This window comes from Abramis brama (assembly GCF_963993115.1).
Source record: "Abramis brama genome assembly, chromosome: 14".
Classification (NCBI taxonomy): Eukaryota; Metazoa; Chordata; class Actinopteri; order Cypriniformes; family Leuciscidae; genus Abramis; species Abramis brama.
Window position 1 is genome coordinate 31,643,973 of NC_139976.1, and position 26,903 is coordinate 31,670,875.

At 35.9% G+C, this 26,903-nt stretch overlaps 1 protein-coding gene across 3 annotated transcripts in view; it reads left to right on the forward strand.

Annotated features, from left to right (window-relative positions):
- The window catches only part of ank3b (ankyrin 3b), a 179,927-nt gene that overhangs the window by 4,712 nt on the left and 148,312 nt on the right, over positions 1 to 26,903 (forward strand). The window contains exon 1 of one of the 3 annotated variants that reach the window (XM_084135601.1): positions 24,762 to 25,182. The exons of 1 other annotated variant lie outside the window; for it this stretch is intronic. In XM_084135601.1, the coding sequence (XP_083991727.1) occupies positions 25,117 to 25,182 (66 nt within the window). In that variant the 5' untranslated portion in view covers positions 24,762 to 25,116. Of the gene's footprint in view, positions 1 to 24,761; positions 25,183 to 26,903 lie in introns of those variants that run through there. One more of the 3 variants, XM_084135604.1, reaches the window with a different exon arrangement.

Genomic DNA, 26,903 nt, shown 5'->3' on the forward strand with positions numbered 1-26,903 from the left:
TTGCAATACAGTTGCACTATGCAAATTACTGTCAGCACAGGATGTCTTTGCTCCGTTTCCTGATTTTAGTTTCTGTGGAGAATGTGGCAGATGCAGACACAACTCATTCTTCATTAATTGTCTCCTGAGGGTTTTTCATAAAATTCACGGCATTAAGGCTAAGCCAACTTTTAAATGGCATATAAACACGTATTTCATGTGTTTAACGTAATAAAACCTATTCATTAATTTATTCAAGAATACATTTATCGGAAGATACTGTACTCTTTCAGAAGATGTGTCATAACGCCCCCTAGCGTATAACAGTGAAAACGCCGTAAAAAGCCGTAAAAACTCGTCAATCAAAGATAACTCATCAATGGTGGGGAAAGAGTTAAGAGCATATGCACGGATCCAATATATTGTTACAACACATGCGTTTTCCCTCAACTATTTACGTTCCAAAACTGACTATATTTACCTGAATATTTTGACATCATTTTGCATGTATTTGACCGTTTAAAAACAGTGAGGCACAAAAAGATGCTCAAACAGCAACATTACACACTAAAGAAAGTTGAAAATGTAAAAAAAAAAGCATAATAGGTCCTCTTTAAGATGATTTTTAAGATGAAAATATGTTATTACTTTTTACTTGATGGTTACACCACATGAGTCATAAAGTTGAAAAATGTTCAAAGTTAAAAAAATGTCATATCAAAGTTTTTCAAAGCAACTGTAATTTTGTTGAAGCTGTACAGTTCACAGCACTGGTCACAGGGAGATCTTCATGTGGTATTTTCAGCAAGAGAAGTAATCACTCAGTAATTGCTTTCAGCAATTAGAAGTATTTTTGTGTTTGTTTATAAGAAGCATTATGCGGTGTACATGGAATGTTGTTCCGGTGATGTGGCAGTGCTGGAACAATACGCCACACAAGCTGCGATTCATCCCAATTTAAATATTCAGGAAAAATAACAGTTTCATGAAAGGATATGTGGATTCCAAAGTCTCTTATGAATCCGTTGCTGTATTTTCTCAGTCAGTGTGTCCTGCAGTTGGTCCAGGTGCTGAGCACCATTTAGTATGTTACAAACAAATGACCTAACAACTAAGACGCGTCCCTCGGGGGAAAGTATGATATAAGGTGGTAAACTGTGGAGGACCACAGTGCCATGACACTTTTAGACTTTTGCTATGCAACCATTTGAGGGGCTAAAAAATGCCTTTTGTGCCATCAATGAGGAAACGGACCAAGAGCAGACGCTATAAATTTTAGAAGAGAAAGAGCAGCCATTCTGAATGATGTTTAGATCTGCACTTCTTTAGGCGCTGATGTGCCACATTCGGTTTCTTTCTGAGTTGTGGTTGTTATTTATGCGAGCGAACTGTGAGATAAGCTGTATGTCTCTTATACTGTTTCCTGTTTAGTTGTCTTTGTTTTTTTCTTCCTGCTCTCACGGTAAGCGGCCCTGACTGTGTCCTAGTGTTTTTGCTCCCAGTCCAGTCGGGCCACTCAAATTTCAATTCCGTTTGACATCAGAGAAATTACACACTTCACCTTTTAGAAATGTGTTACAAACATAATGATTAAACTTATGAAAAGTTCAGTGAGTTTGAAGTGACTTACGAAAATTTACCAACCATAAATATTTTTCATTTTTTCTTTAATATTATGTGCAAGAAGACGTGAAACAGAGCTCATTTCAGTTTTTGCATGCAGTTTGAGACCTGGCTTTCTGGCCGCGCGCTTCGGAGTTCCCACACCCAGTCCCAGTCCCAAGTGAATATTTAAATTGTCAAGGCTTAAACTTTCGTGACGATGCAGCATTGCCCCGTCAATGTCCTGAGCGTCGTTCACGTTTGTTTACATTAATGTTATCTCAACATTGCATTATTAGAAATCATAAAAATGTTACCGGCCAACTGGTGATTGACACCATTTCATATACTCGCCAAAGCTGATTTTTACTTGCATTTGGCGCTTGACGAGTGTTCATTTTAGGCCCTGTATGGAAGGCTCTCACACAAATAGTCTTTGTTCTTTAGTTTTGTGTTTTCTGCTCACATTTTTATATCCCTATGGTGCTTTGGTTGCCATGGAGAACTCAGGCTGTTGTGTTGTCTTCCATAGTGTGCCCCAGGCATTCAAGCAAGAGCATTTAAATGTTGTGAAGGCCTACTGATATTTGAGCTCATAGCATCTGCAAACATAGCAGATAGACTTTACTGATTATACGTGCCATTTATTGTGCAATTTGGTTTTTCACACTCATAGTGGCTAAATGTGTAAAGTTTAGGCCTACACCATATTCTTTAGGACAGCTGTTTGGTTAAATTAACCAATAATACACTCAAGGTTATGTTAAATATAGTATAGTCAGTAGAGTATAGTATTGTTGTCAGGCAGATCATTGACCATTGATCAGAGTCATGTGACGTCAGGTGTAATGCACACGGCGGCTATACTGTAGTTATTTTGGAACAATTGAATTTTTAAGCATTTTTTAGCTGATGTTGTTTTCTTGGCCAGAGGCTCCTTACCTCACCTTTGTCAGCTTGAACCACTGACACCTAAATTATTGACTTGAAGAACCCCCTGAGACTTTAAAGTCCATGTGAAATCAGAATATTGTCTTCATATTTGTCTTCAGCCACTTCCCTTTAACCACCTGGCTCTATTCTGTCATATAATGCCCACTTTTTTTTTATAGATATTTATACATTTTGAATATTTATTATATACAATATATATTATATTATATTTATAATTTATCCCACAAAGATGGCAATATCTGAAATCCTTGTCCTTGTGGGGAAAGTTTTTTAGTCCCCATGAGGAAAACAGCTTATAAATCATACTATATCATGTTTATGAAAATGTAAAAATGCAGAAACTTTTCTGTGAGGGTTATGTTTAGGGTGTCGTAGATTTTTCCCTAAACTTAACTAAGTCCTATCTCATCTGACCTAAGTCTACCGGGGCCGTCTCTAATCGACGATCTCCCTGGGCCGTCTCCAATCGACGATCCCTAACGTCTCCAATTGACGCTTAATATATAGCCTATACTAACTTGCTTCTCTAACTAGCTTTCTTCCTGCGCAGGAATAATCGACAAACAGACCTTAGCAAATGTCCTTTAAATGCTTTAATCACGGCCGGAGGATCTCTCGAGCAGTTCTCAGAGAATCTCCCCCAAGAAGAAGCAAGGCCGGAGGATCTCTGACAAATTTCATTGAGAATCCCACCATCTAAAAGAATATAACTGGTTATAATTTGATTGGTTTTCATAGACAAACCCTTCTGTTACCAGGTAAAGCAAACTTTGTATTAATGATTACTTCATCGTTAATCCCAAGGTTCAAATTTAGTCATCTGTCTAGTTTCAATTCCAAAATGTGTTATTTTTACACTCACACTACCAAAGTAAAAGGGGTATGGCAACACAACATACAACATTCAAAAACACAGGACATAATGTTTTAGTTCATTGTGTTTCAAAGTGTTATCATGTTAGGCCTGAAAAGAGAAGTAACGTTAGATGTTAGAAACATGGTTAGTTTAATATACAGTTTACTATTTTATCTATTAAAAATCCACCACAAGGGTTAAGGTTAGGGGGAAACTCAGTGTGTGTGTGTGTGTGTGTGTAATCCAATAGAAAGCTTTTATTATTAATAAAATAGGCCTATAAAATAAATTACAAATAAATAATGTAAAAAAAATAATAATTTATGAAAATTATATATTATTTAAATTTGCCATTTGCATTTTTGTTACACAAATCTCTTGTTTCATGATGAAAATGCTGTCTAAACTGATGCTGTAACAAATGTCTGACAAAGGTTATTTAAAAAAGTTGCATCATTTTTTTTCAAACGAAAGCCTTAGGGGAAATTAGAAGAATTCTTGAAATTCCCTTGTGTACTTGTTTCTAATTTGTCTTTCAACATCCATAAAGAAAGTGTTTGCCTGACATCTGATCTGATACCTGATATAATCTCACTTTACGATGGCTTAAACATGTGGCTGATTGCCACACATAGCAAACACACAAGTTTCTTTGGGGTTATTCTCATTAATGTTTTCTATGTAACCAACATAAGTAAAAACACCTCTTATGTAATGTGTTTCTGTCATAACTCGCTCTAGGGAATAATAATGGTTGCATCATTGCTCAAGCCACAGATTGGGACAACATTCTCAAAGTGCTGTTGATGTCTCCTGTGAGTTTCTCACACTTGTTTTGGATGAGAAACTAAGAGGAGCAAAGTATAATTGGTAGCTTTAGATAAATGGTACAAAAAGTTGTGATTTTTGCAGAGTATTCAATATTCACAAGATATACAGTGGGATAATACACCTACGTTTAGGTCTGAAACATACTCTGTGCAAGTATGTGTATGTTAAGGAGTCAAGGCTAGTCTGGTTAGCATGGCACTAGATAGATGCTGTAACTACACCTGATGAAAAAAAGCATATTTCTCCATGGTTAGCCATTCACAAGTATCTGTTTATTTTGACTAAATATTTTTTTCAGTAAATTAAATAGTAAATGACTATTATTAATTATTGATTATATTAATGTTATTTATTATATTATTATTTACTCTTTTTGTATTATTTAGTGTCTTTGTATTATTTGGCTGATCTTTAAAGTGGCCATATTATGCCCTTTTACAAAGCCTTGATATTGTTCAAAAAACCTTATTTTTCACATATATTGTTGCAGCACCTCTCTTCCCAGTCTGTCTGTAACGCTCTGTTTAGTTCCTGTCTCTATGAAGCCTCTCTGATTGGTTGGCTGGACCAGTGTTGTCATTGGTCAACCACTTCGAGCGTGTTTGGGAAATGTCACGCCCCTTACCATAACCGCAAGTTTCAACACACTACTAATGCAACTCAACCAGGCATCACCCCTTTTTGTGACATGTTTATTCTCGTAATAAAACTCAAGACGACAATTGAGGCATTTCAGGGAGTTTAGAAACAGTGCACACTGATATAGAGAATAACTCCCTTTGGAGTGGATATCTTTTGCTTTTTCATGCTCAAACAGCATCATTTCCCATTAAAGAAATTTGAAAGTGTAAAAAAAACAAAAAAAAACAATTGGTCCTTTTTAATGTCACAAGGACAGTGCAAATTTGGGACTGTGCACGTTCTTATGGCATCTGCCAGTCAGTGCATGAGAAATCATAAGCAAAGATTTCAGAATGCGGTAATATTAAATGGACAAATATTATGATATCTATTTTTTTCTTCTTTTTTTTAAAACATTGAATAAAGAGATGACACAATACTGAAAAACGCTAAATCCTATATTTCCTCAGCAGCACACATTGTATCAGCCTGGATCAAACTTGAATCTTTCTGAGCATGTTAAAGTTTTGATATGTTCAATCTTTTAACATATTTATAGCTAGCTACCTACATTTATCCAGTTTAATTGCACAGATATTTGCAGGTAACTCTGTTGCCTCATTGAGTACTGAGGTTTAGTGCTGGTGTATGTGGCCTTATTGTGTCCAGGATCAACAGCTTTTCAGGTGCCTCCTTCCCATTACTGTTGTGAACAGGTTTGTGTGCTGGAATCCTGTTTGTCCTGAAAGCAAACTCTCTTATCTCTCCCTTCTGTTTGGTCTTTTTTTTTATATAAAAGGAGGAACTTGACCTGGAAGTATCACTCAACTGTGTAAGTCTTAAACACGCTCACGATCACACACACTGTTAAACGCTTCTCTGCTCCCAAGACATGCAGGGCAATAAGATCAGGTATCCAAGGCTGTGATCTAATCTTCTTTGAGCTGAATAGAGTCCCGTCACATGGCTCAGAGTCTTTAGCACTTATTTACACCAATCAGCGTTCCTGTCTTAGGAACAATCCGGCTGGGCCAGGAGGTCTGGGATGAGAGCAGATCTGACAGCCAGTGTGTCTGTGACATGATGGGTTCATTTGTGCCTGGAGTCTCATAAAGAACAGGATCAGGGCTCGTGCTTGTGGAGTGGAAGGCAGTTTGGCACGTCCGCTTAGATCAACGTTGAAGCATTGAGCTTTCCATGTTTTCACATTCTGATTTTGGTGACTTATGTAATTCACAGGGTGAAAGCAACACAGAGCAGTAGTAGTATCATCAGTATTATAAAATGTACTACTACTACTAATAATTGTTTAAAATAGCAAGAACAAATTTTGTTTAAAGTCAATGTTATGTTAATGAAACATTAAAGGCGCAGTAAGCGATTTCTGAGAAACGCCGTTGAAAATTTAAATCAACACCTAAACAAATAATTTGTGGATATTTTCTAGATGTCTGTTCTGTGTGTGTGCGCTGAAAAAAATTATTGTGTTTGTTTGTACATAGTCCTGGCTGTGTAAATAGGAGAAAAACAAAGTGGATTGGATCAATCCACCAAGCATCACAACGCTCTTTGTAGCCAATCAGCATATCCGCTATGATGGGGGAGAAGAGAGAGTGAGCAAGCAGGACATTTGTAGAAAGTCTAATAGAGAGATGGCTGAGATATTACCAAAGAGGAAATATCGGAGGAATATAAGAACAGGAAGCCTGTTGAAAACAGAGGTTGCTTTGTTTCTGCCGATACGTTTTTTTTTTTTTTTTTTTTTTTTTTGCTGTTTCGCAGAACCAATATATGCTGTTGTTGTTATTGTTGTCTGATGCGCCAGGCATTGCATGTGTTGCATAGCATGTTATTTTGGGGCTGGAGCAGTGAAGCAAGAGGTGTGTTTGTTTGGGTGACGATTTCAAATATTAACAGCGTTTCTCAGAAATCGCTTACTGCACCTTTAAGACCAGATATATTGTTTTCTATTTAGCTATCAATTTATTGAAACAGTATTTTAACTGTTATTGTTATATTATTATAATCTGTTTAGGTTTGTCACCTAAATATATTATAACATGAACTGATTTGATAGTTATTCCAAACATTTTATTTTTTGTTTTGGCAAGAATTGTCATTTCATTGTTTTGTGCTGAAATACCGCTATTGTGTTGCTACTGTTAAATTTGCCTCACAAGGTTTGTTCTCTTTAGAAGGCCCTGTGTATCTGCCAAGAACATAGAGAGGGTATTCTGTTGATTGACATATTCATGGCAATGGAGAGCTGATGACATCGTTTTGTAATTGAATTTCCCACGCAAGTCATGCACTGTGCAGTGCAGTTAGCCAGTACTAATAAGCCAAATGTCAGCTTTGATAAGTGTGTTATATAAATACTTCAGCAACACAAGCACTTACACAACCCCTCAGATAAACAGATCAAAAACACTTTAATTCAGTTCAGTACCGTTTGTTTTCATAAGTCTACAAATGATGCTGCTATTGTGCGGTGGTTTTGGATCTAAATGTAATATTTGCATTATCATTCTTCCAGAAAGTCTGAATCAAGTGTTGACTTTGATCGCTGGGAATGCTGGGAAGGGCAGGTTCATGCAGGCAGAATGGGGAGGAGTTTTACTGGCAGATGTGTGTTAATGACACAGCAGCGTCCTGCCGTCCTCATACCTCAGGCACTTTCACTGGAATTCACAACAAATATATCAAGTACAAATACATCCAGTGTGTCAATGCATTTTTTCTTTTTTGATTATTTGCATGTTGGTATGTCCATGCATCAAGAAACGTCTAACGTCACACCTTTTTACATTAAAGTAAAAATTTAAATAAAAATTATTTAAAAGATTTGAAAAGGTTGGAGAAATAGCGTATTGTTATAGCTTTAAAACTGATTTCCACCTTAATTAAAAAAATATATGCATTTTTTAAATGTTTAATTATTATATTTTAACTTTTAAATTATTTAACTGATTACGTTTTGGCTTAGATCAGCCTTTTAAAGGTACAATTTGTAACTTTTTTGCTTTAAAAATAGCAAAAATCACTATATCTATGTTATATATTTTTTTTAGTTGTGTACTTACATTATCCCAACTGTTTCCAACAACTTTCAAACCAGGAGAAATTTGTAATTTAATTCGAAGTAGGGCTGCAACAAACGATTATTTTGATAATCGATTAATCTAACGATTATAAGAACGATTAATCGACTAATCGTTGATTATTTGCCGACTAATCAGTAAGTTTTAGAACGATTATTCAGCTTTTTCAATTAGTTAAAACACTCTAAAACATTAGTTATACATATTCTAACTATAATATAAAAAAAGAAAATCACTTCAGCTTTTGAAATGGTTGTTTTAATGAACTTTGAGCAACTAAACAGGTCATTCTCTTTAAGTTTTCAGATTTATGTCCAACTCAAATCACACACAAATGCTCTCTAAGCATTGTTTAAATATTCGGTTCTTTTTCAATAGAAAAAAATCAACAAAAATGAATCAGCTGCAATACAGACAAACTTAATCTGCAAACAATTATTATAAGTTGACATGAGTTAAGTTGATATTATAAAATTGACATGACAATTGATCTAATAGAGACATTCTCATTCACCTTTTAAAGTATGAAAAAGTAACTGACACGATATTCTTCATAACATCTCCTTGTAAGTCTTCATGAATATGGAACAAAATACATACAGGCAAGTGATAAGACTGTAATACCTAATAGTGTTACAATAATAAAAACAGCCCTGACTCCTAAGCTCGATCAAGCTTTATTCTATGCAAAAATAAATCATCACATTTACTGTAATTATATTATTATTGTTCATATTATTGCTATTAGTAGTAGTATTGCATTCTCTAATAAAGAGATTTACTGCTAGTTATTTAACGTTAGCTCCAGCTGGAGAACATTCACCTCTCACCGGCTCGTCTTGTGCTTTTACATGCATGTTATGCTCCCGTGAAAAGCAAGTTCCACCTAGCATGTATTGCACACGGCAGCATTCTTGGTTTGAAGTTTTGTGAAACTTTCACACACCTTGCTAGTTCGGATTCGTTTAGACCAGGGATGGGCAACTTCGGTCCTGGAGGGCCACTGTCCTACAGAGTTTAGCTCCAACCCTGAAAAAATCACCTGCCTGTAATTTTTTAGTAATTCTGAGGACCTTGATTAGCTTGTTCAGGTGTGTTTGATTAGGGTTGAAGCTAAACTCTGTAGGACAGTGGCCCTCCAGGACCGAAGCTGCCCATCCCTGGTTTAGACATTCTGACTCCGTCATAATTCGCGCTGTGTTTTCTTCTACCGCAATAGCATTTGTAACGGCTGCATTACTCTCTAGCGCTACAGCGCCGTAGCGGTCAAATCACGATATTGCAGGCCCTTACATTAGGTCATGTGGGATCAAACGACTACTGGACAACAAGATATTTTGTCGACAATTTTTTATTGTCCACGATGTAGACAATGTCGACTAATCGTTTCAGCCCTAATTCGAAGACACGTCACGTTTCTTTATTTCCGTTTTGTCGCCGTCAATGGCGTCATATCCGCGTTATCCCTGGTTTCCGCTCATACTGCCATAGTAACCAGAGCCCTCTGATAGTAACCAAGGCGACAGACGTGGACAACATTAGTTCGCAATGTCTATTTGCACACTGTTGTTGTTTCGTTCAAACATTATGGACCATGGCAAGCAGACTTTGGATAAAAAAGGAGAACTAAAACGAGAATCAATATCAGCGCAGTGTTTTCGAGATGCCGAGAGCTCCCATAGACAGTATATAAACGAGAGCTCCACGTCCAAGACTTCGACCGCTCCTACATGTACTTTATTAAACAGGTGAGTACATTTACATAAAACTAATCAATTATATAGTTCAACAATGATAAAATGTTAGAATATGATCTGTATGTTATTCTAATGTTGATCTAGCTTACTGCTAGTCTCATACAGACAAACTAACATAGAATAACATAAATTTCAACACATTCAAATGCAGTTTAGTGTGATAGTGTAATGTTAGACCAAGTGAAACAGCGCTGCGTTACCTCACAAGTTTAATTTGTCTAATAAACTGACCTGTGAGTTGTAATTCTGCACTTGCGTGTAGTTCGGTAGAATGAAATGTCCATATTCCTTTTATATCCGCGGGACTCGCGTCGCGTGTGGAGTGTATAGCTGTCTCTTAGCAATCCCGAACTGCTTCATATCACAGTCATGATAAAAACATTGATGTATTCACTCATCCATAAACATTATTAGATCGGTCAGCTTGACGTTGATGACAAGATCCATAATTCTTAGCAAATGTTGCGTCATCAAACTACGCCTTTGTTATTGTAAGAGGTTAGCGACCCCTAGCGGAGAAAAAAATTACATAGTGTACGTTTAATGTTCATAATATAAATTTTTTGGATACATGATGTATAATTAATATTCAGTAGAAGTTTGCATGTCTCACCATTTGACAATCAGTACCATTGTTAATTAGCCTTTAAGTTAAATTGTTACATTCTAATTGTGATTTATACAGTCTAAATTGTGAGATATAAACTTGCAATTGCTAGGAAAAAAGTAAGAGTTGTAAGATAAAATGTAGCAATTACTTTTTTATTTTTTTATTGCGTGGCGGAAACAACCTTCCATAGTGTTGAAGTGTTTTTGTGTTATCAGTAATACTTCAGCACTAACTATTATGATCTTAATTTATGTCTTCATTAAAGGGATAGTTCAATTCATCCGCTCAATTCATATGGACTAGTTTTACAATCTCTTTATGAACTTTTTGAAGCGTCAAAAAGTGGTAGTTGTGTGAACGGTCAATGAAGGGAAGCTCTCAGATTTCATAAAAGATCTTCATTTGTGTTCTGAAGATGAACAAAAGTCTGTTTGTAGGGTGAGTAATAAATGACATTATTTAAATTTTAGGGTAAACTATCCCTTTAAAGTCGCCTAATGATGGGAAATGATTATGCTTTGTTTCCGGTAGACAGTTATGTTATGTTATGATATGTTATGTTATGACAGTCGCAAGGTTAGCCTAGAAAGAAACTTGCCAAAAATGACCAGACGCTTTGAAGTGTGAAGTGTGTGCAATATAACTTTCCAGTTGCCGTGTCTAATCTGCTTTCCCATAAATCTTCATGCTTCAGTGTGAGCCGGCCAGGCCTCAGAGGTGTGGCCATAATAAGCAGATTAGATTGTTGATAGTGAAAGCCAAAGGGATGAAGCGTCTGTGGTTGATGTACCTCAGGGGACAGAGGTGCGTCCTGGAGTTGAGCCTACTTGTACGGTCAAATGAGTTCACGTCTAGAAGGCACATTACTTACCAGACACACCTCCAGTGAGGTCAGGTGATTGTTTGCTTTGCTTTTAATAATCTGTTTGATCCTTCTCAAAATAAAAAAAAGCCCTGTGGAGTATGTGTGGCCTTACCATATCTCAGACAGGATTACTGTATCGTGTGTGTGCGTATGTGTGGTTCTGTTAAACTCTACGTTATGTAATCCTTGTCCTTGTGGGGACATTTTTTTTTGTTCCCCGTGAGGTAAACGGCTTATAAATCATACTAAATTATGTTTTCTGTGATGGATATGTTTGGGGGTAGGATTATGGTTAGGGGATATAATATATAGTTAGTTTTTACAGTACAAATTATTGTGTCTATGGAAAGTCCCCATAAAACATAAAAACCCAATGTGTGTGTGTTTTTCTAAGGAATAACAGATGCCCCCCCCCCCCCATCGTAGGCAGTGTACACAGTGACATCATCAACAACATTATAAATGTTCAATTACTTGCTGTCACCGCTGATGTCAGAGGTTACTGTACATCATGAGGTCACGTGTTAAGCCTGAACCGAGGACCTCAGTATCACAACATCATTGTTGAAACTCAAACATGGTGTCACATTTCTTCTTCTTTCAGAATAGTCTATTGTACAGTGAAAGAGGGCTGGTCGACAATAAAGCCATTATTTTTTTTATCACAATTATTTACACTACCTGTCAAAAGCTCTCCAATGCTGTATTCATTTGATCAAAGATACCGTAAAAATGTTTTTATTGTGAAATATTATTACAGTTTAAAATAACTGTTTTCTATTTTAATATATTTTAAAATTAAATTTGTTTCTGTGATGACGAAGCTGAATTTTCAGCATCATTCAGAAATCATTCGAAAATGATGATTTGCTGCTCGAGCTCAATTAATTTTTTTATTTTTTTATTTATTGCAGATGATTGGAAGTCCAGCTTTACAGTTAAATAAGTATGACTTGTTTGTTTACTCTTGAATACTAACTCACAATAGTTGGACCTGTCTGAAAAATACAGTTTGATAGCGTGACTAGCACAATTTACAATACTGTTTTTGTCTGATTTTATTCCTGATTTGAAATGGGATGAATGTAAAACATATCACTGACAAACTGTTTTCATTCCTCCCCCATTTTAAGTTGTTAAGTTGCATGACTTGAAAAGGGACTTTGTCCGAACAACACAAGCATGAGAACTCAATCCTCACTTCCTTCAATGCACAACAACAATAATCAGTGCAATGCAAGATATTCATCAGACATTTCTCTACACATGCACACACACACACACACACACAGAAATGTATCTACTGTGACAGCAAAATCAACAACAAAAGTGAAAATGAAATGCTTGGAAAACCAGAACTAGCAAAATTATAGTCACCATGAAATAAAAATGGGCAATTCTTATTTTTTATGGAATATTGCAGTATTTATTTTAAATCCATGCGTTTTTGTAATCTTTAACCAAAATAACTTCCCCTCCCTCTTGCAGCGACATGTCTTCTGTTCTCTGATATGTGTTTACTGGTGTGAGGGCGGGACAATCTGTCGCTATTGACCAATAGCAAACCACAACCATCCAACCAATTCCAAATTGACTAAATCAAGTCCCACCCTACATTTTTTCCTTGAATGAGAAGCCGTTTTACTCTGATATGACACAAACAACTATAACAACTTCTGCTTTATGGTGACTTTATATTTAATGTCAACAATGGCAAAAAAAAAGTTATAAAAAATATAATTCAAGTTATTATTCAAACTAACTTTTTAATACCAAAAGGGCAATATTTCTTCATGCAGATTTTATTAAACCACAGTATTTTTCACTGTAATATATAAATTTGGCTAGTCATGATGAGATAAAAGCCTAAAAATAATGCAGGACTGTAATAAGTCACTGTAAATTGATGAATGCACGTAAATGGGGTAATGTGAAGATGGTCAATTTGTATGACATATGACTCTCCTCAGCGCCAGGCAGTGGAATCAAATTCTCCCCCCATTTAGTCTGATATGATTATATATTATGCATCATGTCATTTTCTGATATCCTGCTTAGATTTGAGCAGCTTCAGATACATTCTGCAGTCCTGTTGTTGTTTAATGTTGTAGAATTTTTTGCTCAATACAAATGCTATTAATAATACAACAAAATTCAAGTCATTTTTGAAGCATGGGAACTGACGCTCCTGCCAAACTCCCTGTGGCTGTTTAACATACTGTTGATTCTTTCTGTATTACATACCTTGTTTACACAAACACTATGGCTTTGTTTCAAACCATAACTGTCTACAAGGCTAACCTTCTAGGTAGGGTTATATTACCAAAATTTCACAATTCCCCATACCAGTTTCTACCGCTGCGTAAACAAACGTTATTGTACCCAGTCCTTTAATTAAAAAGTTCAATATTGATATGATTAGGAAAAATTAAGTGGGACGTAGGCTTCAAGTATTTCTTAAGTATGTAAAAAAATTATAAATTAATAAATATAAATTTTTTTAATTGGAATGTACCCAACTTAAAAAAAAGTGTTCTAAAACGTCTTGCTAACATTCTCATTAAGTAATGAAAATATTATTTCTGAATGTTCTTTGAACATTCAAAACATATATTTAAAAAAAAAAGTTTTATCTTGGTTATACGGACATTAAGGAAACATTCCATTTGATGAATTTGCAAACATTATGCCAACGTTACTTTTGAATGTTCTCAAAACATTCTGAAACAACATTCTTAACATTTAAGAAAATGTTAGCCGAACATCCAAAACTAAAACGTTTCAGAAAAAGTGTATAGCTAATGTTATTACATTGTAATATTAATGTATGAACAATGTATTGTGCTGATGTTTTAACAACATTATTAAAGATAACTTTGAACTAATGTTCAAAGTTATCCAAAAGTTCTGAGAATGTTACCTGTTCGTCTTCAACATATTTGTTAATTGAGTCATTTCTTTTGCTTTGTCTGTCATTTTGGATTAACTTTTTCACTTCAACTTTTTCAATGCATTACAGAAATTTGGACAAAATAAGGTACCTTAGGCTACATAATCTATCTTTTGAAAAAGCCTTGAAACTATGACACCTTTAAATACTGTCTAGGTCACTGCAAATGTCAAAGATTTACTATTAGTGAGACAGTTTGGTTAGTTTCATTTTAATTAAGTCAGTCAATTTGGTCAATTCTCACTTTGAATCAACTTGTCTTCCAGCCTGCAAGTCTTGGCTAGTTTTAATGCGTGCCCGCTATTTTTTATTCAGTTATTTCATTTTACTTTCATATTTGTATTGTTCTGGAATGTGACGTAACTTTCAATTCACACAATAACATAATCCACTAATGCTGCCACCTGTGGACTAAACTGCTTACTACAGGTAATGTTTCTACCTACAGTATGTTTACACTAATGATTGATGTTAAGCCTAAGCTCAGATATTTGTAGTGAGAAGGTGTGTGTAATTAAACAGATCAAAGATTTCTGATAGCTGTGATAAAAAGAGTCTCTGTGTTCCCAGAGGACTGTGGGAGATAGTGAACTGCCAAAGACAGATAGTGGAAACATGTTTAGTCATGCAGATGAACTTCTTCATTTTTTTCTTATCAGTAGCTTTTCTATCAAAGTATAAGGGCATGTTGGGCATGCAATTACCTTGTCAAAACAAACTGCGCAATTAACGGCTTTGCTTGTGACTTGATGAATCCATCCAAGACTTGTTGCCTGTTGCAATGTTTCTTAGCTCAAATCTACCTGGGATCTTTTTTAGTTTTTTTAACTAAAAACTTTTTAGTTTTTAGTTTTTCTTTAGTAAGACCAAAAAGCCTGACGTTCACCTCTGGATAATGCAGGCTGCTGTGTGACATTCCACATAGAAATATGTGGAATTTGTTTGACATGTGAGCAGTTTCCCAGTGCTTCTCTTCACACTGAATGATTTTAGGCCCGATTTTCGCTCGCCGGCAGGTTTTGTGAGATCGCTGACAAATGCCCGAAATCATAGGCAAATCGGTGCTCGTTAGGCAAATCGGTGTGTGAATGACAATCACGCAGTGTGAATTTATCAAAGATGTGATCTGAGAGAATCGGCAACGCCCGTGAGATATTTGGCATGCTAAATATCTAGACCTGTCGGCGATTCAAAATCCTGCTGTGTGAATGTGTTCTGACTGAAAACTACATCGGCGATGACCGACAGCCAATGAGAGAGCCAGATACAGGACAGCGGGATGTTCGGGGAGGAGTTATAGACCAGAATATCAGTATTTTAATAGATATATTTACAATTATATCAAACAGAAACAAAGCACAAACATTTGCTTGACCAGCAGCACATTGCAAAATGATTTATTTACCCCCAACTCTCTTTGCGGAACACACAATCCTTGCTCCCCTCGTCACCCCAACCATTTCCTCCTGCATAATCTGTTTGTTTTTTTTGGTTCGCAAATCTTCTTGCAGGATATCATTTTTAATAACAATTTCAGTCTCGTGCGAGAACTCCGGTCTCACACACGCGTGATCTTTCGTTATTTCCTTATCACTTCTCGCGTGTGTTTGGTTGTGAAACGTAGTTGGCGGACCAGCCAGTTGTCGGTGATGCTTTCTTTTGTAAAGTCATGCAGTGTTAAACCTCCTGTCGCCGATCCATCGTGCAGTGTGAACACTGCAGCAACTGAATGTTACCCCAGATAGTCGTGCAGTGTGAAAAGAACAGTGACCCGACTACTTTGAAAATCGTGCAGTGTGAACTTGGCATTAAATGTTGGGTAAACCTTTGAGCTCTCAGCCTGCTCATAATGTTGCTCTAGTTCAAGGTTTTCCAACATGATAAGAGAAGTGTGCTCAACAATCAACACCGATCAGTAGGTCCACAAACTGGAGGAGCGTGTACCTGTAGGAAAGACAAATCACACATGAAATCCCTTTTAAATCTTAATTTTATGCAGTTTTTCCAGGTTTTTCTCCTCTCTTCCCATCTCGGTCCTGGAGGGCCGCTGTCCCTGCAGAGTTTAGCTCCAACCAGCTCCAACACACCTGTTTGAAAGTTTCTAGTATGCCTATTGAGACCTTGATTAGCTGGTTCAGGTGTGTTTAATTGGGGTTGGTTGGAGCTAAACTCTGCAGGACAGCGGCCCTCCAGGACTGAGATTGGTTAACCCTGCTCTAGAGTTTCAACAGAGATCTCAACAATGTCTCAAACGCTTTGATTTACCAATTTTTGAGTTCTCATTATGAACTCAAACATTTCTCATCAAGTTCTTGAAAGACCTACTATCCACGTCCATCTTAAAGACGTCACGGAATCAAAATTCACGCTATTTACTTTGTTAGCGCACATTATTAGTCTTGTGGTGAACACTTGTTAATCTTGTTAATACACAGAAAAAACATTTGTTTGTCGTGGCAACCTTAATCAAAATCTGAACATTTGCTTCCGCTCTGGAATGGCGTTCCTACTCTGATGACGTCAGTTTGACCATAGATATCATATATAAACGCTAGATGTCTTATGGCGCAGTCACTTCCGGCATCACCGTTCGGCCATCTTGTCACAGTGAAGCTGTGAATTAAGGTGAGTGATCAGCATGCAAATCCTCTTATCTCGCTGAAATCTTGACGGATTTACAAACGGTTTGGTTTCTTACAAACGTTATTAACGTGGCTATAATTCCGAATGCTTGAACATGTATGTTATAATTATTCATATGTATGCAGTGTATGTATGCAGTGTCATAACTACATCTCTGACGTTTATAACAAACCAAACCGTTTGAAAATCGGTAGCAAGTTATGGTTATTTAAAAGTATATGCACCATTAAACGAGTGAGCGAGCACACTGTGGCAAGATGGCCGCCACGTGCGGACGTCGACCTCCATTGGCCAGCAGCTTTTATATATGATATACATCTAGTCTTTATATATGATATCTATGAGTTTGACGACACTCCCCTCCAACCGTCAGTCTGCTATGAGCGAGGGATGCGCTAAAGTAAAACCCGCCCTCTTTTCAATATTCCATTTCACTTTGAAATAAGTAACAACACTGAAGTAAAGTCGGAAATCAAAATTGACCCTATTTACTTTGTTAGCGCATATTACTAGTCTTGTGGTGAACAATTAATCCGTGCAAGTTAATACAATGAAAAAAAATGTTTAATCAAAATCTGAAAAGTTATTTCCGGTCTGGATTGGCGTTCCTACTCTGATGACGTCAGTTTGACACTTGGGTTGAAAACGCTTAACCACTCTCCTCAAACCGTTAGTCTGCTATGAGCAGAGATGGAGAGGAGGAGCGCTAAAGTAAAACCCTGCCCTCTATTCAATATTCATTTTCACTTAGAAATACGTCACAACAACACTGGAGAAAAGTCGTTTGGAACTTCCAGTTCTCAGGGACTTTAAAGGGTTAGTTCATCTAAAAATGGTAATTTTAGAATGAAAAATGTATATATATATATATCTCACACATGTAGCCGTGCGATATGGCTCTATATCAGCTCGGCTGTAGGCACGAATAAAAAAAAATATATATATTTTTTTTTAAAACGTGTGTGTGGCAAGTGGTGTTTTTTTGTTGTCTCACTAATTGTACCATTGGGTTCTGCACTCCTATTGGTTTTTGATTTGACCATTGATGCCTGCGCCTCAAAACTTCTGACATTGCCAGAATTTTGTAGGAGGTCAAATTTGTTCGCAATGGTCATTAATCGGCTGTTGACAAACATGTCAAACTAGCGATCAAACACTTCAGATTTTGGCCTAGGATCAGAGGAATCTTTTAGGAGGATTCTCAAAATTTGTCTCAGATTCCAAATCGTGAGCAAAATCGTACAGTGTGAACCCGGCTTAAACCACATCAGTGTGCAGTTTATGATTGAAATATGATTAAATTTGGATCTTTGGAAATGTGTTTTAATCTGAGTGGTCCGATCTGATTATTATTACCAAAAAAGTAATGACTGAAACGTCATACACAAAGTGCAGTAAGAGGTATTGCGGTTATGTTAAACCACAAGCCTTATGAATTCATCTCAGTCACCTCTCTCTTCTCTCTCCACACTACTTTAATGTTTCTCTTGGCATCATGTTGACTTGTTACTGTGATAACAGATGTAAATATACCTTGCCAGATATTGACTACACTGTCTGAACAAATAAATCAGGTTTCATTGCTTGTAAAATTATAGTGAAGTGACAGTACTAAAGACTTTGAATTAAGTTTGAACAAAGCCTTAATACTGTCCTGTCAGTTGTTTGTGTGCTCAAGTGTTTTGCTGTGTTTGTTTGCACGGTCAGTCAAGTACTTTCACACTGTACGCAGAAAAACTGTAATAACTGGAAAAATCAGTTGGACATTTCTTTTAGCAAAAGAGCTGCTTCAGTAATTTGTTCGAGAGCTGCTTTCAATGATTTGCTAGTTTTAATAAACCGTGTCACTGATCTGGCAGGTGATTTCACAAGAGGATTGCATCAGGACAAAAAACGCTGTTCACTAGAAAGCAGTTTCATATTATTTCAGTGCAATTAGGTTCAAAGAGATGTGAAGTATACAAACACAATTATACTACAACAAATGAAGTCCAAAAAAGGTGAATTGTCACTTATTTGCTGATACTATAATTTAAGTATATAAGCAGCCAGAATACAAATACTAAATATCTGTAAAAAATTGAGTTCGGTTAACTTGCAACAGCTCTGAACACTTCAAGTTCCCTGCATTTTGTTGGATGCATTCCGTTGTGCTCTGTCTAGCTTGAATGCAAGAGCACGTCATGTGTGAGTGACTTGGAATGTTCTGGATTCAAGCTATGTGCACATCTTTGATTACCGCAGAAAATCATTTTCATTTGTTCGTTTGTTTACACTAATGCACTTACATTAGAAGTCTATAGTGCAAGTGTTTCTGAGATTTTAAAGCAGAATTTTTTTTTTTCTACAATGCTATTAACAGTTTGTACTAAATTTGCTATTTGACCTCTAAAGTATAAATACAACTTTTATCTATGGGCATTCAGATTAACTTAAATTAAAAATTACATGTTTTAATAACATTATCTAGTCAAATTATATTTTTTGAGTTGAATAAAAGCAGTTTTAAGATTTTACCAGTTGAAACACTTTTTTCGGTGACATAACAAAACATTTATACCATGTAGTCTCACTTATTAGTGCATCCCTATTACCATATTAAAATTCTTGCTGATACCGATACTAATTCTGTTATAGCCGATAACTGATAATGGCCCATATTAAAATTCTATGCTTTTTTTTGCCTAAATAAACTAAAATTAGCCTTTTTATTTGCAAGTGAATTTAAGCATCACAGCATTGTAATGTACAGTGTGAAAAATGTATATTCATTTTGAGATTTTCTGTTACATTTAACAATGTATTCAATTATTATTATTTTTTCAAAATGAAGTGAGTGTTAGATGATTCCAAAGGTGATCTAAATGTAAAAATAAAAAAGACCATGCACACTAAATATCCGAAATACTGGTAAATTAAAACATAATAATAATTGTGCCATGCTCTATCCCAACGAATTGAAATTATTGTTTCTGGTTATTGTTAGCATGTCACACATGTCAATAGTGTGTAACCTATATAAAACCTTGAACATTCCTTTTAGTATATAATAGCTTATCTCTAATTACCTGTTTATTATGCTTGCAGCAATCATTTTATCATAATATGCACATAATGGAAACTTGTGCCTTGTAGGAACAGTGAAAGAGGAGGTTGGGTTCAGTAAGTCTCAGTTTTGCCACCTTTTGTTAGGTATGACGCTGTGCTCCTGTTGCCAGATTGAATTAAGGGTGAGAAACTGCACTATAGTGGAGTCGTTTCGTTTGTTACTGAGACTTCTTAGGTTTGGTGGATGATTATTTGCCTTCTTTAATCGTTTAGGAAGTAATTTAAAGTCACAATGAAATCAAAATTGACAGTTCTTCTTTATGGAATTTTTGCAGTATTTATTTTAAATGATTTATCCATGCACACAATTTTTTTTTTAATTCTTGTGCCCTCGTAATCTTTAATCAAAAGAACTCTCCCTCTTGCAGCGACATCTCTTCTCTGATGATGTGTTTACTTGTGTGAGGGCAGGACAACCTGTCACTCACATGAGAGCCACCAATAGCAAACCACAACCATCCAATCTATTCCCAATGGACAAAATAAAGTCGTGCCCAACTTTTGTTCTTGTTCTCCGTTTCACTCGGATATACAATAGGGAAGAAAAGACAATCGCAACTTCCATTTCATGACAACTTTAAAGGGGTCCTTGATTATGATTTCACTTTTCTAACTTTAGTTAGTGTGTAATGTTGCTGTTTGAGCATAAACAACATCTGCAAAGTTACGACGCTCAAACTTCAATGCAAAGGGAGATATTTTATTTTACAGAAATCACTTTTTAAGGACTACAACAAACGGCTGGTAGGGACTAAAACAAGCTTCTTCCCGAGTTTGTGACATCACAAACCCTAAAATTTACATATACCCCGCCCTCGGGAACACGCAACAAAGGGGGTGAGGCCCTTTTGTGCTGCTTTAGAGAAGAGGAAGAGTTGTTGTCGCTGTTTTTTACAACCCAGAAAAAGTGTGTCCTAAGAATGCCGAACTTAGAGAGGTAAAAAAAATTTTTTTACACTGTTCCTGAACATTATAACCTCAACGTTTATCTGTGCGCTGCACATTTTACGGAGAATAGCTTCCAGAAGAGAGCACAATGCAGGCTATACTCACAAAAGCTTCTCCTGTAAGACGTAGCCATTCCCATTTTGTCTGGACAATCTGTTGTTTATGGATCACAACTTGTAAGTATGTCTTATTATGTGTAGTTGTGTTTTCTATTAACAGTTCCAATTATAAGCTTTATGTAGTTGCTATAGCTATGATGTAAACGAAGGGCAGAGCTTTGCCTACGCTCGCCTGATAACTAACATTACAATATTGATGTATTGTTTACTTTAGCTTTTGTAAGCTCTTGCTTTTGTAATCAAATATGATTCAATGGTGGATAACATTGTATCTAAACATACCACTCTGAAACGTCCTGTGAAATCCGTGCTTGAAAGATCCATGCTTGAAATCCGTTCAGCATGATCGTTAGCATTGTCAGGGTCTGAATCGGGCTCGAAATGGTTTGAGATTGACGCCATCTTTAAAATTTACATCTGAAGAGAGCTCGCGGTTATGAATGGGCGCCACATTTCCTGAACACACACTACTGTAAGCGCTGCCAATCACAACAAACTGGGCCAGCTAACCAATTACAGCACATTTTGTATTTCGGAAGGAGGGGCTTCATCAAAAACTACGCTGTCAACCAGACTTGGGAGAGAGGAACTGTAATAATGTAATAAAGAATCAATAATAAACAATCAAGCATGAAAACATATTCTAGTACACCCCAAAAACAAAATCAAGACTTCGTAAAAGGGCATAATAGGACCCCTTTAAGGCCTGAAGTGTACAGTTTTCCTTTTCTTTATATGATGGAATATTGTACATAACATGTCAAGCAATCAGTGACAGACATGCATAGTTTTTTTTAATTCAATATCATAGTGCCAAATATAATGAAGACACATACATTTGATTTTAATAGAAGGATCTCTACATATCTGTGATCTCTATATAAAGGGCAGGGTGGTATTGTTTATGTCATAACATTCAATTTCCAGCAGAGGACAGACTAGAGAGGCTTTTCTTTGATATACGTGTTTTCATTTTAAATCATAATGGACATACAGCTACATAAACACTCAGCACTCTGAAATGGTTAATATCCATGGAGATGGGGACCACAAACCAGAAAGAGAAGACAGTTGCTGTAGCTCTCCGTTACAAACTCACTCATAAAGAATGAATCCATTGTTATAGGTTCAGATCACATTTGTGGTGTTCTTGAATAGTAAATGGTGCTGCACTCAGAGGAGAGACAGCGATGAGTAGGTAATTGTTCAGCATTATTCAAATGGTGACTGTTTTTGTAATCGCACCAGCATTTTGACAGCTTAAGTGATGTCTAAGCAAAATTGTGCAATATAAACAGCCCACATTATACTTTCTCTACATCTCCATCCTTTTAACTTCTTATCACATGCTGTGCAACTGGAAAATTGGATCACATGATGCTTAGCAGCTTCCATGCTGGTTCCTCTCTGGAGGTTGAGTAAGCTGAGTTTATTGTTCTCTGGCCAGAGGCGTCGCACAGACACTCCAGTTAAGCGTTCCCTTCCTTCATTCACTGCTGGTGTGATAGAGCACAACAGTATGGAGTATGACAGTAAAAATCACTATCATTGTTTCTATTGAGGAATCTATTTTTACCTTGAGCTCAGAGGTTGTTAACCAATAATAGATGCTTCTAGAAGCCACAAGTCAATGTGATTTTCAACATCTCTTTAAATATAATCGATAATTGCCTAATTTCCTTTGATGAACTACACTACCCATTGTCTTGAAGAGAGAATCAGAGAATTTGCTGGTAATTGTGTCAAAAACTTTTTTTTTCCGTGTGTGTATGTGTGTGTGTGTGTAATATACTTTATTCTAAATTAAATGAACTCTTAATTGATCATGATGACTTAATCAGTAATCAGTGGCTGTCAGTCAATAGTTTTACATTAGGGATGCACGATATATCGGTTATCGGCAGGGTTATTATAGTTAACTAAAGCTAGAACAATAAAAAAAAAAAAAACTTTTGTTACTCCAAATAAAATAAACTTAAAATAACATAAAATATATAAAAAACTTAATCTAGCAACATTTCTTGGTAAAACTGAAAGTAATAAAAACTATATAGATTTTTTTTAAAAAAAGACAAAAACACACAAAAATTAAACCTTAACTTCTAAATCTAAAAATAAAACAAATTGAAAATATTAATTCTCTGATAGTATAAACTCTAATAGTATCTCAATTATGCTACTAATAACACTGCTTATCGGCCAATATTAGTTGTTTAATTTGTTGTAATTGGTCAAATATTTTACTATTTTTACATCTGGTTAGTCTTTAATTATACTGATCATTTATTCACTGCATCTGTAGAATAAAATTTACATCTCATATTTAATATTTATTTTTTCACATTTCAAATTTATGTGTTTTAAAGCATAGAACTTAAATCTGATCTAATTTGAAAACTTTTATTAATATTTTATTATCAATATTTAACTGATAATAATTTATTATACAATTTTTTTACACTAAATGTAAAGGTGTAAATGTAATTTATACAAAATATACATTTTTCGTAATGTACATTATAATGTTGTGATGCCTAAATTTACATGTAGCATTTACTGTACAATTAAAGAAATTAAACAATTAAACATTTTATACATTTATTTTATGTTGGTTTATCAACCAAAACATCAAAATAATGATTGAAATTGAAATATTATTGCATCACTAGCCGCGTTTCCATTACCCTTCAAATTGCGCAAATTAAAATTGCGAATTGGAAATACACCCAATGGAAACACGTCAATTTCACAAAAACTCCCATTTATCGCAAAAAAGTTTTTATGCTCACATGAGGTGGTTTTTCAGGCAATTCGAAAAATAAATATTTCGCAAAACTGCAATCGAAACAGTTTTTGCGCATTTACAGTCACCTGACGTAGATGTATGTTTGGACAGAATACGAGACAGAGTTCTTTATTAAATTCATATAAGACAAAAGAATTACAGGAATAATGGATTCTAAACCTCAAATAAATTCCACAATCAAGACCTTGAAGGAGGAGAAACACCTAGAAACACCTCAAATGTGCCGCTCACAAGTATAATAAGGGTCGTTCCTTACGATTAATGCTTGGAAAATACACATACATCTCCTTCGATTAATAATAATGGCCAGTGCAGTGGCTGGGATATAGTACATAAACCTACCAACGTCCGTTGCCATGGTTTTTAGAATGATTTTACTTATCGCGAGAGGAAAAAATGTTTTAGTTGCATAACACCGGTTAATGTAAACGCCGTCATTTCGCAATAGTTTTTTTTCGACAAAAAATCGCTTAGTTACGGAAACGCGACTATCTTTTATAGTACTGGGATTTTTTTATTAGGCTAAATCATGGCATATAACTCTTTATTGAGGATTCGTTTGAAATACTTACTGTATATTGACAAAATGAAAGAGACTTGCGTTACCAAGGCCGGTGAAAAGGTGTATGGTCACTGTTGCACTCTTTTGTTACTTCTTTGCGAGAAGCATTGCCACATAATGGAGGTCATCTACTACTGACCAGTAACCTGATCCCGCTAGGTTTTGGCTGTCAACTCTTCTTATACTGGCATTTCACTAATGGCCAAGCTCAGAGACAGCGGGTGTGCAATTTCTATCAGCAGGCGTTAATCAACTTTTAATTAACCATTTCTTCCAGCCTGTGTTCAGTTCACCCCTCTTATTTGTACGGGGGTTTCTCCATGGCAATTGCTTCATCTTTGCGCTCCTTCTCCACCGCCCTCTTTCTCCACTCCCCTCTCTCTCTCTCTCTCCCTCCCTCTCGATGTTTGGCTGCTAGGGAAGAGCGAGAGTCTCCATCAGCACCATTCACTCTGTGAGAGGAGCACCAGTGAATCAGTATACCCAACTGTGTTGGTCAGGGAGAAGTGGGCAGCTGGGTCAGAAGAACCAGCCCACGGATCTCTCTACCCACTTCAATAAAAGCTCCAGTGGTTTCTCCTCCCCCGTCTCCCTCACAGTGACCTGTGGCGCGTGTAGGAACTGGCACCAACCAAAACACCCAAGCCGCTAAAGTGCTGTTTGGACTGAGTTGTTTGAGTGCGTGTTGACAATCAAGAACAAGAGGGCACCAGGTATTAGAGCGGCTTGCTTCTCATGGACTCTTCTGTAGTTTTCTCAGTGCTCTCTCAATGTTGGATTAAATGAAAGGATCTTTTGTACAAGATGAGCGAAGACGCCAAGGAAAAAGGGACCGGCAAGCAAGCACTACGCAAGAAGAAGAGCAAAAAGGTAACAAGAAAACTGCTTTAACAGCTATTTCTTTTTCAGGAAAATGCTCAAGGCTTGTTTAAATCCTCCTTTTATTGCATTTGGAAGTGTTAATGGTGGTTGTTGGTGTTTGAAAGCATTAGGCTGATGTCTGGAGGAAGCTTCTCTTTTGTTCTAGAGCGACTGAAGGGGTGTGTTCAGTGTGGCATGGTTTTGTTTTGAAGGGATTTGACAGTGCACTTTTAACAACATAGACGCTGACTCTGAAACAGGTTCTTTTTGTTTGGAGTTTTCCACAGGTGTTAGTTTTGATTATTGGAAAAATATGAATAAAAAGTCTTACATATATCAGATCAGATTATCTATATGTGCCACTTAATATATATATTTTGTAAAAATACAATATTGTTTTTAATATTTAAAAAACTGAAACCTTTGTAATCGTTGATCAGACCTTTTAAAATGTTTTTTTTTTTTTTTTTGTAACCTGATGTCATTATGTTGATTTTGTCATATTAAATAATTTTTGGTTTTATTATTTTAGATAAAACACTTTATAAAACAGTGTACATATTTAAAATATATTTGCATTTATACATTTTTCAATGACTTTACTTTTATAATGACTAAGATATGAAGACACATTTAAATTCAGACCTGTTTCTTTGTATACATCCTCTGGACAGATGTTTTCTATGTCTGTCTCTCTCTCTCTTGTTCTCTTTCTTTCCCTCCACCCACTCCGTCTATTCTCTGCACGAGCTGTATAATCTACTTAATTGCAGCCATTCAGATGCATTGGCAGAAGCTGTATATCTGAGTCAGCGCTGGGTGGTACTAGCTACGGGTCAGCTCTTTTGGCTTTACAAATGTTTGCTTCAAATGATTCTGAGAATTTGAGGAATTCCCTCTCATTCTGTGTAACTGGTGCAATTGTTTTATGTTGTGAAAGGCAGCATTTAATACATTCAAAGATATCATCATTCTAATCAGAAATGAAATATGTGCGCGTGCGTTTGCCAAACGCCCTGACGGCTCCGTCTCTCTCTGTCCCAACCTGTTGCTATGCACACTGGGAATGTGTAGCAGCAACAAGGGAAAATAAGAGAAATTATGAAACCTATTTTTTTTTTTTACATCTGAACATGTTTATTAGAATTTTATACCATAATGCTTGTTGATAGTGGGCAATATGAGTAAAAACTTGTAGAAATTTTGGTAACGCTATTCTAACATGACGTATTTAGATGTTATGTGTAGTCACTATAGTAATAACAGTAAATCATGCATAAGTACAAGCAACTAAGCCTAAACCAAACCCTAACCCTATAGTAAGTACATAGTTAATATTGCAAAATACTTATTAGTGTAATTACACTGTAACAATGCTTCTTTAAAATAAAGCGTAATCAACTAATCTCCCTTTTACAATAAGTTCTTTCTCAGTTTAACTTTTTTGGGACCGTTCCTGCTGTGCATTTTCATATTACTCCATGTTTTCTTAAACCTTACATGTAACTTATATAATGCAACCTGGCCATTGAAAGCTGCATATGTATATACATTATATGTATATACATATGTATATACATTAGCAAAAGTTTTCATTTTCTTGCCCTTATGTCATTACAAACCTGTTTGGCTTTTCAATGTTTTTTTGTGTATACAAAATAAAATTCAACAGGGTCGTTGACTTTCATTGTATGAGAGTGACATTAAATATTCCATTTTAATGTTCCCTG